General features: G+C 47.6%; 1 protein-coding gene across 1 annotated transcript in view; it reads left to right on the top strand.

Moving 5' to 3' along the window:
* TRA2A (transformer 2 alpha homolog) overlaps window positions 1–14248 on the top strand; it is a 51207-nt gene extending 36959 nt beyond the window's left edge. The window contains exons 7-8 of the mRNA XM_082258746.1: window positions 7799–7869; window positions 13867–14248. Coding sequence (XP_082114872.1) covers window positions 7799–7869; window positions 13867–13877 — 82 coding nt within the window. The 3' untranslated portion in view covers window positions 13878–14248. The remainder of the gene's footprint in view (window positions 1–7798; window positions 7870–13866) is intronic.
* The last annotated feature ends 701 nt before the right edge of the window (window positions 14249–14949 follow it).

Below are 14949 nucleotides of genomic sequence, written 5' to 3'. Positions count from 1 at the left end.
GTGTAATTGTATAATTTTTTTTTGTTTGCCTTCAAGCACACTTGCAAGGCTGCCACTTGGTGGTCTGTTCTCACATTTAAGTTTTACCTGGTGGATGTTGTCTTGTCTGATCCCAGCTTCCTGCATAAGATCCTTCGGGTGGCTTTTTATGTTGCTTGGTCCTGTTTTTGCGGTGTTGCTCTCAATTGGACTGGTTGAGTTTGTCTTTTTGCTGTACAAGAGAAATAAGGATTCTACTGAGACACCTTAAATCTTAAAGTTAATACTACTGCCTACAGGAGAAAAACACTGGCAAAAACATTGCCAGCATTGAATAACCCAACCCTTAACGTAATCCATTAAAGGCATTTTAAGGAAAGAACAAAAATCCTATTTCTCTATCGTTCATCAACAGACGCAGCTCCTTGTCTTCATGAATCATAGGGTTATGCTTTTAGGAATAGGCACAAAAAAAACGTTACCACGCCTATGGGGGCTGTCCCTGCAGGCATAACCCCTCAGACTCCATCAAGCAGCTTTTGTTCTGCCTAGTGTTAGGAATGGGACCTAGCTCCCTGCTGGGACTTCGGTCTTAGCTGTAACAGGGAAAGTGTGATTTTTATTTATTTTTTTTTGTTTTTTAACTAGTTAGTTCCTGCGGACCAAGATCCAGAGAAACTACAAGCAACAGCCGGCTGCGGGTTTCGCACTGGATAATCTAGATCCTTAAGGTCTCCCAGCCTGGCCAGCGAGCGTGAGCAGGTTCTAGTCCAGAACTTGGCCTTGCCACAACAATGCCCCGATGGATGGAGACAAGCCTGCGAGTGGACAGTCACTGGGACGCAGCGACCTGGAACACCGAGGTGCAGCTTTCCCTTAGCTGACAGCAGCCCCATCCTGGGTGGGAAGCGATCTGTTTTGGCGTGGCACCCACTTGCTTCTGTGGTATGGCGAGTAAAATTGTCCCCTCAAACACCCTTGGTGGGTGTGGGCCCCTCCCTGTATTGGTCGGACCTTAGGGGCTCCCTCAGTTCCCTGGCAACCCGGAGGGCTAATCTGGTATACCCCTTTGCATTCCCTTACTCCTAGCAGGTTTTACCTGGGTTGGGGGCGTTAATGATGCAGCCATTTATAGCGCTTATTTGAGGGGGGGGGTGGATTGTCCTGGGTGGGTCTCTGGCTAGGGACCTTTTTAGATGCCTATTGTTTTGGGATCCCTTTTGGTGGGGTCCTGAAGTCTGCATGACGTGCGTTGGGGGCTGTCTTTTTGCTGTGGTTCATGATCTGTGTTCCTGTTAGTTTGCATAGGCAGCCATTTTCTATACTTCCCCATTGAGGATGTAGGAGTGGCCATTTTCTTGATGTCCGTGGGATGGACAGGCATGCGGCATGGATTATAATGATAAAGGCAGAGCTGCTTCCTCTTCCTGTGCAGACAGTGTTAGTTTCGTTTTTACACTGAACAGGCTGGATGCTTCTCTGTGGTCTGGTAACTTTCCTGAGTTTCCCTGTGGGTTTTTTCCTCTTCTGCTCTGCTATTACATAATAATCAGGGATTGTGAATCTGCAGTAATAGGGGTGGGGACCGTGTTTTTTTGCAGTCTTAAAGGGACATTACACAAAAAAAAAAATATTTTTATTTGAGCAATGGAGTCCCAGGATAAAAATTCACTTGCAGACCCCCTGGAAGCGACTGTGGGGCCCTCCGGTTAGTCGCAGCCAGAAAGTGCAGTTTTTTTTTTTTTTTTTTGCAAAGCCTGATGTCAAAAGTGGATTTTGTAATTTCTGGTGCTGCCTGCCGCAAACACCCTCACCTTCATCAGCAGGGTCATGGGACTCTGAGACAGAGATATGGTTGCCGCGGACGCAGACCACCTTGATGTGTCGGTGTCTTCACATTCTGACGGTGAAGAGGACCTGTCCTCATTAGCCGCCACGTGGGAATGCACATTGGTGGAAACCATGATGGTTTCTGTGCGGGGAATCTACAGGGTCAGATAGGCAGGTGTCTTTTGGCTCCCGTAAATCGGGCAAGGTATTCCCTTGTCCAGAATGGTTTCATAATGGATGAACAATGAAGACGCATTAGGCACATGTTTGTGGGGCCTAAGTGTTTTGCACGCCCTTATCCTTTTGCGGAGGCGGTGGACAATCACCAAAAGTGGATTCTCCGGTGGCCAGGTTGAATAAAGCGACTTTAGTACCGGTGGAAGAGTCTCCAACCTTTCCGGATCCCGGGGATAGACGGGTGGAATCCTTATCCCGCCATTTACATGTGGTAGCAGGTCACATGTTAAAGGCTACCTTTGAATGTTTTAGTAGCGCAGACTGCTACTTAAAATAACTTGGAAAAGGCACGGCTTCCCCCTGCGGAACTGGAACTAATAGGCTAGTTGACCCAAGCCCTGGTGTTCATGTGTGCAGTGGGGATTGCGATTGGGTGCATGGTATGGCTAAAATGCTGGTCAGCTGACCAGACTTCTGAGAAGGCTGTGACTGATCTTCCTTTTACAGGGGAGAGTCTGTTTGGATCCTCCCTGGACCAGTTGATCAAAGGTGTCATGGGGGGTAAGAGCACTAATCTGCCTCAAGCCTGTAAGAGCAAGGAGCTGCGTACTAGGCGGGGGCCTTCCTTTACTGCTCACAAATGTCTTTTTCGTGCCTCCGGGTCGCAAGAAAAAGGTAAACCGTTAGGTCTTCTGGGGGTTCCAAGACGCCATGGTCAGGAAAATCTTAATTCGGCCAATCTGGACCTGCAGACAAGTCCTCGGCTGCTTGAAGGGGTGCCCTCACCCGAGTCTGGGGTGGGGGGGGCGTCTCTGATTCTTTCAGAAACCCTGGCCCTCCTTGATTCAGGACAAATGGTTTCACTAACCGATCTGACTATCCGATTAGGATGCAAGATCTAATTCTGGTCTCTTCCGTCGGACGGGTTCTTCTCGTCCAATCTTCAATTATCCCCAGTCCGGTTAAGGGGCTTGGGAGGGGTGGAACTTGACTTGCTGTCGCAAGAAGTGATTGTGCGGGTTCCCACTCAGGAACGTTTTTCCGGGGGTTTTATTCAAACCTATTCACCGTGCCCATAAAAAGGCAAGGTGTGTCGCATCCTGGATTTCAAGGCTCTGAACTGCTTCATGTGGGTACAGAGGTTTCGGATGGACTCCAGCCGCACGGCAGTAGTGTCTCTGCATCAGGGAAATTTCTTAGCCTCCATAGATAATCAAGGACGCATATCTACATATCCCTATCTACTCTGGACACCAGCGGTTTCTTTTCTTTGCGGTAGTAGAGGAGCTTTATCAATTTGTGGCGTTACCCTTTGGTCTCGCTTCCGCTCCCAAAGTTTTTACCAAGGTACTAGCACCAGTATTGGCACTGCTGCACCAGCGAGGGATTGGGGTACCTGGCCGATCTCATATTGAGAGCGGACTCTCATTCGGCCTTGTTGGGGGATCTGATGATCACGGTCAGAACTCTTGCAGGAGTACAGTTGGAACATCAATTTCAAGAAATCGGCTCGGACTCCAGTTCTGAAACTGGATTATCTGGGCTGGACTCTGGATTCAGCCTTGGCGAGGGGTTCCCCCCCCCCCCCCCTGAACAAGCTGAATAAGTTGCAGGGGGCGATTCAGTTGTTGGACAACAATCTGTCCTCTCTACGAGTTTTGCATGCGAGCCTTGGGTCTGATGGTATCGACCTTTTGAGGCGGTTCCGTTTGCTCAGTTCCATACAAGGCCTTTTCAAAGGGGAGATTCTTGTAAAATGGAACATGGATCCAAAATCCTTGGATTCTGTTATTTGGTTGAGCCACAACACAAAAACTGCTCTGTTGTGGTGGATTCATTCTCCAGCACTGTGCCAGGGCAAGTCCATCCTTCCGTTTTGAACGGTGGTAACCACGGGCGCCAGCCTGTCGGTCTGGGGTGTTGGGGAAGCTCTGTGCCCAGGGTACCTGGATGATGAAGAGCCAAAACTTCCCATGAATGTTTTGACGCTCAGAGCGATAAAGCTTTGTCTGAGTCATTGGATGACTTGTCTGCAAGGTTGTCCGGTTCAGATTCAATCAGACAACGCCATAGCTGTGGCTTAGATCACCAGGGGGGCACCCAGTCTTGGCGGCCAAGGAGGTAGCGGAGATTCTGGCCTGGATGGAAAGCTTTGTTCCAGCCCTCTGCTGTATACATTCCAGGTGTATAAAACTGACAGGCGGATTACCTGAGTCGTCCGGTGTTGGATCAAGGGGAATAGTTCCTACAACCAGAGGTGTTCCGCCTCCGGTGTGTTCGGTGCGGGACTCCCGAGGTCGATCTGTTTGCCTCTTGCCTCAACAAGAAGGTGCAGAGATTTGTAGCCAGGTCTCAAGATCCTCTGGTCGATGCCACAGACTCACTGGTGGCTCCTTGGGGTCGGTATCTGCTGATTTATTCATTTCCCCCATTGAAACTCCTGCCGAGGCTTCTGCGCAGGATAGAGGTGGAAAACATTCCGGTCATTCTGGTGGCTCCAGACTGGCCTCGCCTGTCTTGGTACGCAGACCTGAGAAGACTGGTCAGCAATACCCCTTGGAGACTTCCTCTCAGGGAAGATCTGCTGTCTCAAGGGTCCGATCTTCCATCCTGCTTTAGTCGCTGGCTTAAACGGCATGGCTTTTGCATCTCTCAAGATAAGGGTCTTTCTGACTCTGTTATTCCTACATTCTTGAAGGCTGGGAAGTACCTCCAGGAATATCTACCATCAAACGTGGAAATCGTACATTTCATGGTGTGAATCTCTGTAGGTGCACCCTCGCTTGTTTTTGATCGCTATCGCTAGGGTTTTGGCCTTTTTGCAGAAAGGGCTTGAACAGCGGTTGGCTTTGGGTACTATCAAAGGCTAAGTTTAGGCTTTGGCTATATATTTTCAATGCCCGTTAGCCACGCATGTCCTATTCTGGACTTTTATCCAGGGAGTGCACCATATGGCTCCTCCGAGGCGTCACCCCCCCCCCCCCCCCCCTCCCCGTTAACTTCATGGGATCTAAATCTGCTGTTATCTGTTCTTCAAGAGCCTCAATTTCAAAAAATTCGGGAGATTTTGCTGCCTTCTTTTATATCGTAAGGTTGCCCTCTTGGTGGCGATCACTTCTGCCCGCAGGGTATTTGAATTGCTGGCGTGGTCTTGCTGCTCATCTTATCTGGTGGTACACAGGGATAAGGTGGTACTTCTACCTAATCAGTCGTTCCTAAGGTGGTTTCTGATTTTTCATCGGACTGAAGACATTGTGTTGCCTTCACTTTACCCTAAACCTCAGCATCCTAAGGAGTAGGTCTTGCATTCTTTGGATGTGGTTCAGGCAATCGGGTCGCTCCTTTTATCCTTGGCAAAGGATCTCGTAAGGGATTGGCTGCTTCTGCTGTGACCATTTCCAGATGGGTCAGGCAGACAGGTACAGGCCTATTTACTGAGGGGTCAGGTTCCTCCTTTCCCAGTGAAGGCTCGTTCTACGAGAGCGTGGAGTGCCTCTTGGGCTTTTTTCCATCAGGAATCCGTGCTACTAGTTTGCAAGGCCACAACTTGGTCTTCTGTGCATACGTTCACAAAATTCTACAAGGTAGATGTGTTCACAAAATTCTACAAGGTAGATGTGTTGGCATCTGCGGATGCTTCTTTTGGCTTCTAGGTTTTGCCGGCTGCGGTTTAAAAGAGAACTGTTTAGATTCTCTGAGGCTTCAGTTTTTTTTTTCTGAGTGAGCTCCATGTTACTTGGTTGGCTAAGTTTAGCCATTGGTTGCTTACGTTTTTTCTGCGTTGTTTCCCACCCCTCATTATACTGCTTTGGGACATCCCTAGGAGTCACGAAGTTAAGGAGCTGCGTCTGTCAAGTGATGGAGAACTGGAATTTTTGTAAGAACTTACCGTAAAATCCTTTTTCTCTGAAGTTCATTGACAGACACAGCACCCACTCGCCCCTCTACTTCTGAGGTATGGGTTTTTTTGTCTTCTAAACACTGCTTGCAACTAAACGGTTTGATAGCAGAGTCTGAGGTGATATGCCTGCAGGGACAGCCCCCATAGGCGTGGTTTGTTTGTTTTTCCTGCCTAGTGTCTATTCCTAGGAGGAGCATGGCCCTATGAGTCATGAAGATAAGGAGCTGCGTCTGTCGAACTTCAGAGAAAAGGATTTTATGGTAAGTTCTTACAAGAATACAGTGTTGTATTTTTTTTTTTTTTTTTTTTATGGGGTACAAACAAATACAATTTTTTACAGTAAATTCCCTTTTTTTTTTTTTTTTTTTTCTCCAATGACTATATGTAATGCTAGTACCTATAAAAGTGCTGCGCCAGAAATACTTAATCAATATATAAACAGGTGATATTGATGGTGTAATAAATATCAGAGTCTAAAATAAAGTCCATAAGTGTCCAAGTAAAAGTGAAAAAAAACTTCCAACAAGGTGGCAAAAAAACCAAGGTGGTAAGAAAATCCTAAAATTTCTTCACAAACACTGCTCTGCATATATCCCACCACCGGCTAGATTGGTCTCTCACCCCAGCCGCAGACCCATAAAGGGTCAAAGATCGCATATTATCAGCTGTAGCAGCCTGGGGATTATCCTCTCCTAGCTCTCTCGGAAAGCCCAACATAGATCACTCAGGTGGGGATGGATGAACTCCAATCAAACTCAGAAATCGTGTATATAAAACAAAAGGGACATATATAGTGCTCTCCGTCTGAATACCAATGGCTTTATTAGGTATAGTAAAAGGTACTCAGATTTAGCGGCACTCAGCGGTGCACTCAATGCAGACAGATACACATGCAGCTGGGACAGAGGGAAAGTACGACGTCGGGTACGCAGGCTCCGCCCCCTATACGCGTTATGTCAGAGCTAACCAATAGCCTTCGACTTCTTCAGTAGGGGTCAAGTCGAAGGCTATTGGTTAGCTCGTATAGGGGGGCGGAGCCTGCGTACCTGACGTCGTACTTTCCCTCTGTCCCAGCTGCATGTGTATCCGTCTGCATTGCGTGCACCGCTGAGTGCCGCTAAATGTGAGTACCTTTTACTATACCTAATAAAGACATTGGTATTCAGATGGAGAGCACTATATATGTCCCTTTTTGTTTTATATATACACCGATTTCTGAGTTTGGAGTTCATCCATCCCCACCTGAGTGATCTATGTTGGGCTGTCCGAGAGCTAGGAGAGGATGATCCCCAGGCTGCTACAGCTGATAATATGCGATCTTTGACCCTTTATGGGTCTGTGGCTGAGGTGAGAGACCAATCTAGCTGGTGGTGGGATATATGCACAGCGGTGTTTGTAGAAATTTTTATGATTTTCTTACCACCTTGGTTTTTTTACCACCTTGTTGGAAGTTTCTTTTTTTCACTTTTACTTGGACACTTATGGACTTTATTTTAGACTCTTATGATATTTATTACACCATCAATATCACCTGTTTACATATTAAAGTATTTCTGGCACAGCACTTTTATAGGTATTTGCATATTATTTGTGAGGTGTTACACAATTTGTGTTTGCAGCCGGATTATTGCACTGATATTTGTATACTTATTTGCACCAGTATTAATTTGTTTCAATTGTTTATACCATCTTTGGTTTTTTCACTAGTTGGTTGCGCTGATAATTTATTGATTTATTATATGTAATGCTAGGCCTTTGGTGTGGGGAAATTCATTTTAGTATGTGTTCTCTGCATCCTAGAGGTAATATCCGTTGAGATGTGAGGCACATTAAAATCTATTTATTATCGGGTTAAAGAAAAATAATTGCTTCAAATTTCCTTTCTTGTGCTTTTTTTAGTAGTAGCAGCAGCAGGAGACGTTCACCTTCTCCATACTACAGCCGGTACAGATCTAGATCAAGATCCCGCTCTTACAGTCCAAGTGAGTAGTGTTTTTAAGCATTTCTTATATTTTTATGAAAGGTTTCTATTTTTATGCGGATTAAAAAAAAAAAAAATGGGCTGACCTAGTTAAGTTACCTGGCTGATTTGGCATATTCCTATATTTTTTTTTTTTTTTATCCCCAGGATAAAGTGTGAGATAATGTCACATTTCCTATGTCTGTAGCTATCTCTAAAAGTTGTGGAGCTAAAACTTTAGGGGGGGGGGGGTAGGAGAAAGTTCTAAAAATTCAGTCTGTACAAGGAGGATCTGTATCCACATTTCGTGCAGCGCTAATCTTCTAATAGTGTTTTACACAAAAATTATTTCACATTTAACCACTTGCCCTAAGGCCATGGTTTGCATGGGCACAGCAGCCTATTCATTTGAATGGCTTATAGTGCCTCCTGAAAGGCAGGGAAAAGGTCCCTGCAGCAGGTCAGAAATCGCAGCCCGCACCAGAATTGCAAGTGCAGTGCAGGAGCGATTTCCAGTTAGGGTTAATGGTACCCGTACACATCTCTTGTGTTTTTCTGTGTGGGTGGTTGCTGCTGCAGGAACAGGTGCCTAAAGTGGTTCTAAATCCAACTTTCTGTTTCGTTCAGTGACTGACACAGCTGTTGATCTTCAGAACCATTGAGTTTTACTGCCCCCTACAGGAGTAGGGCACTAGGCAGAAAGAACCTGGCTACTCCTTTGGGCAGTCCCAAGGGTATACTCCCTCTCTGCTGTAGGTACTCCAGTTTTTTTTTTTTTTTTTTTTTTCTGCCTTGTCAGGAGTAAGGCCCTAGTTCCTTGCTGGGATCTCCGGTCCTGGCAATTCTTTTCTTTAGAAATGTTTCTCCTTTTTTTTTCCCCTGTGAGATCTTCAATCAGCTGCCCGACTGGGCAACGAGCTGGATAATCTAGATGCAGTGGTCACCCCAGTCTGGCGAGCGTGCACACTCCTCTGCGACAGGTCAGCTACGACATAGCCCCACCGGACGGGGCTGGCTTGTGAGTTAAACACCTCGGGAGGTCGCATACGTCCGGGTCTCGGCCCGAGTCGCAACAGACAGCCCCTCATGTCAGTGGAGAGGAGGTTTTGTCTAGAGCGGTGCCTGTCTGGTTCCTGGTATACTGAGTAGCTGTACCCCCACCACCCATTCACCCTTGAGGGTTTTGGGTGAACATGGGCCCCCTCCTTGGAACATTTGGTACCCCGGGTTCCCGTCGGGCAACCCCCTTCACCTGTCCCCCCTCCATCCTCCACTTTTATGCCATGTGGGTGGTTTGGTCCATCTCCTGGGGGGGGTTGTACCTGATGGAGGCTCCTGCCAGAGCCCCCCATCCTGCCTTGGCCTGTCCTTGAGGCCTAGGGATCCCTTGTGGTGCCGCCATTTTCTTATGGCCACCGTGCATTGAGTACACAAGCTACGTTTCTCCCTCTGCTGAGGATCGCATGGTGTTGTCCCTAGGGACCGGGTGGTGCTGCCAGTGCGGTGGGGGTTGTCCCTTTTGCAGTGTTTTTACACTTTGTGGGGTCCCCCCTGGTGACTCCCAGTCTTTGGAGCACATCTCCCCACCTGATCCCCTCTCTGAGGCTGTGGGGCCCTCCAAGGTCCATCCATCGATGCACTTTTGGTGGTCCTGGAGTCCTTTGTATCCCGGGTGACGGGCTAGCGGAAAGCAAAACAAGGCAGATAGCTGGTCCAGGGGCTGCAGTTTGTCTGTGATGCCCCTTTTGGATGCGGCTCGGCTCTGTTTCGGCAGTGGTCCTTCGGCGTGTCTTTTGGCTTAAATGCTGGTCTGTGGACCAGACTTCTAAAAAGGCATTGACTGCTTTCTCCTTTCAAGGGGATTGCCTGTTTGGAGCTACCCCCCCGGATGACATCATTAAAAGGTCTGGGGGGGGGGGGGGAGAGAGAGTACCTTTCTTCCGCAGGCTACTAAGGGCAAGAACCCTCGTAGATGTGGCCCCACCTCGGCTCAGGTTTTTTTAGTCGCTTAGGTCATCAGAGAAGGCCTCAAGCCTTTCAGGGCCTCCTCTGGAGGATCCAAATTAACCTGGTCCGGCAGGCCCAGAGCCGGCTTCTCCAGACCTGTGGACAAGGCTCCTTCAGCATGAAGGTGCGCCCTCACCCGCATCTTCTCCGACTACAGGATCGAGTTTCGCTCTTGCCCCTGGCAAGGTTCCTTTCATCCAACTTGCACCTGTCCCCAAACTGCTTATGGGGTCTGTTTGGGGCGGTACAAGACATGTTCCTTCAAGGGATGATTGTCCCATATCTGACTTTAGAACGTTTTCAGGGTTTTTACTCAAACCTGTTTACAGTTCCCAGGAAGGAATGCAAGGTGCGTCCAATCCTGGACCTTAAGGCGCTGAACTACTTTTTGCAGATGCAGAAGTTCAGAATGGAGTCCATTCGCACGGTGGTGGCATCCTGGTGTTGGATTTTCTTGCCTCTAGCGACATCAAGGATGCTTACCTTCACATTCCGATATGTACTGGTCACCAGAACGTTGCCCTTTGGTCTTGCCTCTGCTCCCTAGGTCTTCACAAATGTGTTAGCACCGGTGTTAGCTTTGTTATTCCAATGGGATCGCGTTACTGGGCTACTTGGATGACCTCTTTCTGTGAGCGGAGTCTCCAACTGCTCTGGTGGAAAACCTGGAGATCCCCATACGAACTCTGCGTGAGTTCGGCAGGATTCTGAATTTTCAGAAGTCTGATGCTGGCCTCTGCCTTAGCCAGAGTGCTCCTTCCCCCGAACAAGCGCCAGAAATTGCAGGCTGCAATTTGTCTTTTGCTGTCCAGATTGGTCATCCCTCTGGACTTGTATGCTGGTGTTGGGCCTGATGGTGTCTACCTTGAGGCTGTTCCGTTTGCACAGTTCCATACAAGGTCTTTGCAAAGGGAGATTCTGGCCAAATGGGACAAGACTCCGCAGTCTCTGGACTATCCGATCTGGCTGAGTCGGGGAATGAAGGAGTCCATGATATGTGGCGGCTTCATTCGCCGGCGCTTCGTCTGGGCAAATCCTTGCTCCCCTTGTATTGGACAGTGGTCACCACGGATGCCAGCCTATCCGGCTGGGGAGGCATCCTCGGTGTCCAAATTCCCTGAGCAGAATGTTCAGAGTCCGAGTCCAGACTACCGATCAATGTCTTGGAACTCCGAGCGATCAGACTGTGTCTAGACCATTGGTCGGATCATCTTCAGGGATGCCCAGTGCGCATTCAGACAATGACAAGGCCGTGTCAATCACAAGTAGGGATGCACCGATCCGATATTGGGATCGGATATCGGCGCCCATACTGCCACAATAGCGGGATCGGTAAAATTAACCGATCCATGGGCCGATCCAGTTTTGTTGAGTCCTGGCTCAGCCATCCCTTGGTGGTGTTGTTGTAGTAGTAGTAGTAGTAGTAGTAGTAGTGCTACTTCCTGTATAGGTCTGGTTCACAGGCGGAGTGATATCAGATGCACTCCGCCTGTGAATGGAGGAGCCATACACATGAAGCACAGCAGCTTTGCTCTGTACTGCAGCCGCATACTTTGTGTGTAGTTCCGGATCGGTATTGGCAGATACACAATGCCAGGTATCGGGACAAAAAAAAATCGTATCGGTGCACCCCTAATCACAAGGGGGGCAAAAAGTGTGTCCTGGCGGCTCTGTAGGTAGCCGACTTTCTAAGGTGGGCAGAATGGTTTGTTCCAGCCCTCTCTCCACCATACACATTTGCGGGTGGAAAACTGGCAGGCGGATTAATAGTCGGCAGGTGTCTGACCAAGGGGAGTTGTCCCTTCATTCGGAGGTATTTCATCAGTTGTCTCTGGTGGGGCATCCCTGAGGTGGATCTGTTGGCGTCTTGACTCAACAGAAAGGTGCAACGGTTTGTGGTTCGGCCATTGGATCCTCTAGCGGACACCACAGACTCACTGGTGGACCCGTGGGGGTCAGTATTGCCTGATTTATGACTTCTCTCCTCTCAAGCTTCTGTCAAGACTTCTATGCAGGTTCGAGGCAGAAGGTATTCCGGTCATGTTAATGGCTCCTGACTGGCCTCACTGGGCTTGGTACACTAATCTGCTGCGGCTGGTTGCCAAAATTCCTTTGACTCTACCTCTCAGGGAGGATCGGCTGTCCCAAGGACCAATCTTCCATCCTGCTTTACAGTCCTGGCTTTGACAGATTGGCTGTTAAACATCAGGTGCCGAAGGATAGAGGTTGATGGGACGGTGGATAGTCGGTGATTCCTACGCAGTTTAAAAGCTAGGAAATCCTACTTCCAGGAAGATCTACCATCGTATGTGGAAGAAGGAATATTGCGTGGTGTCTTTTGAGGTTCATCCTCACTCCTCGGTGGCTTGGATCTTGACCTTTCTTCCAATGTGGGGGGGGGGGGGAGGGGGGGTTGAACAGAAATTGGCTTTGAGTACCAGGTGTTGGCTTTGGCCGTCTTCTTCCAAAGACCCTTTGCCACTCACTCCCCGGTGCATACTTTTCTTTAGGGGGTCTGACATTTTGTTACCTCCCAGTGCGGTCTCTGTTGCCACATTGGGACCTCAATTTTGGTTCTTTTGGTCCTCCAGAAGCCTCCCTTTGAGAATCTTCATGAGTTTCCCTTGCTTGCACTCAGAAGGTGGCTTTTTTTTTTGGTGGCTATTACCTCCGCGCAAAGGTGTCGAACTGGCGGCGTTATCCTGACGTTCACCTTACCTCGTACCTCCTAATCTTCGCCCCTATCCGTCGTTCCTCTAAAAGGTTGTCTCTGATTTTCATTTGAATGAAGATATTGTGTTGCCTTACCTGTGTCCCAGGCCTAAACATCCAAAGGAAATTTCATTGCATGCCTTGGATGTGGTCTGGGCAATTGGGGTGTACCTGGCAGCTACGGAGTCTTTCAAGAAGTCAGACTCACTAATTGTGCTCACGGATGTGCCTCGGAAGGCGTTGTCCGCTTCTTCTGTGACCATTTCCAGATGGATCAGACACTGTGATTCAGGCCTATTCCATCAAGGGTCAGGTTCCTCCTTTCCCTGTTAAGGAGCACTCTACTCAGGTGCTTAGAGCCTCTTGGGCCTTTTGTCGTCAGGCATCACTGACGCAGGTTTGCAAGGCGGCCACCTGGTCGTCGGTGCACACCTTCACAAAAGTTCTATAAAGTGGATGTGTTAGAATCTGCAGATGCTTCTGGCCGCAAGATTCGAGGGTTTGGGTGTTTTTTTTTTTTTTTTTTTTTTTTCCCTCGTTTTTTTTTGTGGGCTCCAGTTTTGGTTGAGCTCCTGTTGCCTGGTTGGCTACGGTTTAGCCTTGGGAATTTTTTTGCTTTTCCCACCCCTTATGGGACTGCTTTGGGATGTCCCAATGGTTTTGAAGATCAAGAGCTGTGTCCGTCAAAGAACGAAAGCAAATGGGATTTTTGTTTTACCAAAAAATTTCTCTGAAGTTCATTGATGGGACACGGCACCCACCCCTCTGTGGAGTTGTAATTCTTCTGACACTGTAACAAAACTGAGTACCTATAGCAGAGAAAGGGAGTATACCCCCTGGGGACTGCCCATAGTCATAGCCAGATTTTCTGCCTAGTGTCCTACTCCTGTAGGGGCAGTAAAACCCAATGGTTATGAAGACCAAGAGCGGTCTGTCAATGAACATCGGAGAAATGGATTGAACGGTAAGTCAAAAATCCAATTTTTTTTTTTCCTTTCTACTTTAATGCATTCCCTGCATTAAGATGAACACCCCATGCCCAACTGTCTGTAGAGCCAGCCATCAACCAAAATCGGTAGACCCCCCACCCTCCCTAACCCCTATTATAGGCATCTATTTTCTCAGCGTAACACATCAATCACATAAAAAAAAAAAAAAAAAAGTTGTTAGTTTAAATTAAAAAGAATTGGTCTATTTACTTATAAATTGATACATACTTGGCTGTATTTACACAGATATATTTGAAAAACTTCTAACTGTTAAAGATATGAGGTTTCATTTTTTTTTTCTCCCCTTGTAGGACGTTACTGAAGGTATGAAGATGAAGACCTTTAAATATCTGATGCATATGTTTGGCCCTACCCTTTTTTAAGAATTTGTAAGAAATTTTGCAGAGTTCTGTTGTACTGTTTATGTGACTCAAAGCATTGGTATTGCCATAGTATGGTGTAGCCGAACATCTGGAGATGTTGAAACTACAGATTTTCAAAGCGATAGTCTTTGTTTTGCAAACAGGAATACATTTGTTTTCTTATCCCTTCTGTTAGGAGGTTTTCATTTTATTTTGTGAACAAGCTGTATTTAATGAGCATTCTACTTACAAGGGAACTATTTTGTGATAGTAACTGCGTGTATAATAAAAGTGGAAAAATAAAGGCTTGTCATCTCTTCCAAAAAAACAATTTTACCTGTACTGGTTAATCTTTCCTTCCGACCTATTCTCATCTCCCTCTTCGTCATAATGCAGATTTCTGAATTATTTACATATAAAAATCCGTTATTTCTCTATGCATTGACAGACAGAGCTCCATATAATTCTTGACTGTTGGGTTATGCTGCCCCCTACAGGAGTAGGACACTAGGCAGCAAAAAGCTTTACCACGCCTATGGGGCAGTCCCTGCAGGCATACACCCACACTCTGCTATAGGTTTCAGTTTTTCGGCCTAGTTTAGGAGTAGGAACTAATTCCCTGCTGGGACTTTTTGTCTTGGCTTTTACATTTTATTTTTTTTTAAACCTTTTTTGTAAAACTTTACTTTTTTTAGTTAGTTTTGTTCCTGAGAGAACTAAAAGCAACAGCTGCTTTGGTTTGACTAGATATGCTAGATCCTTAACCACTTGCCGACTGCCTAACGCCGATCTACGTCGGCAGTCAGCCCCTCACAGGCAAAGTGACGTAGGGCTACGTCACTAGCTTGTGAGGGTCTAGGGAGCGAGCGCGCGCCCCCGGAGGCGCGGTCATGGATCCCCCCCCCCCCCCCCCGCGTGTGACACCAGCGGATCCGATGTCCGCCGGTCACTCGGCGGGGGAGAGGGAGAAAGTCAGGCGGCTTGCGTAAACAAGCCACCTGTCATTCTCCCCGGTGTATGAAGGCTGATCAT

Source organism: Pelophylax lessonae, assembly GCF_965119305.1.
Source record: "Pelophylax lessonae genome assembly, chromosome: 5".
NCBI lineage: Eukaryota > Metazoa > Chordata > Amphibia > Anura > Ranidae > Pelophylax > Pelophylax lessonae.
The sequence above is the reverse complement of the archived record's forward strand: the minus strand, read 5'-3'. Positions and strand labels throughout refer to the sequence as shown.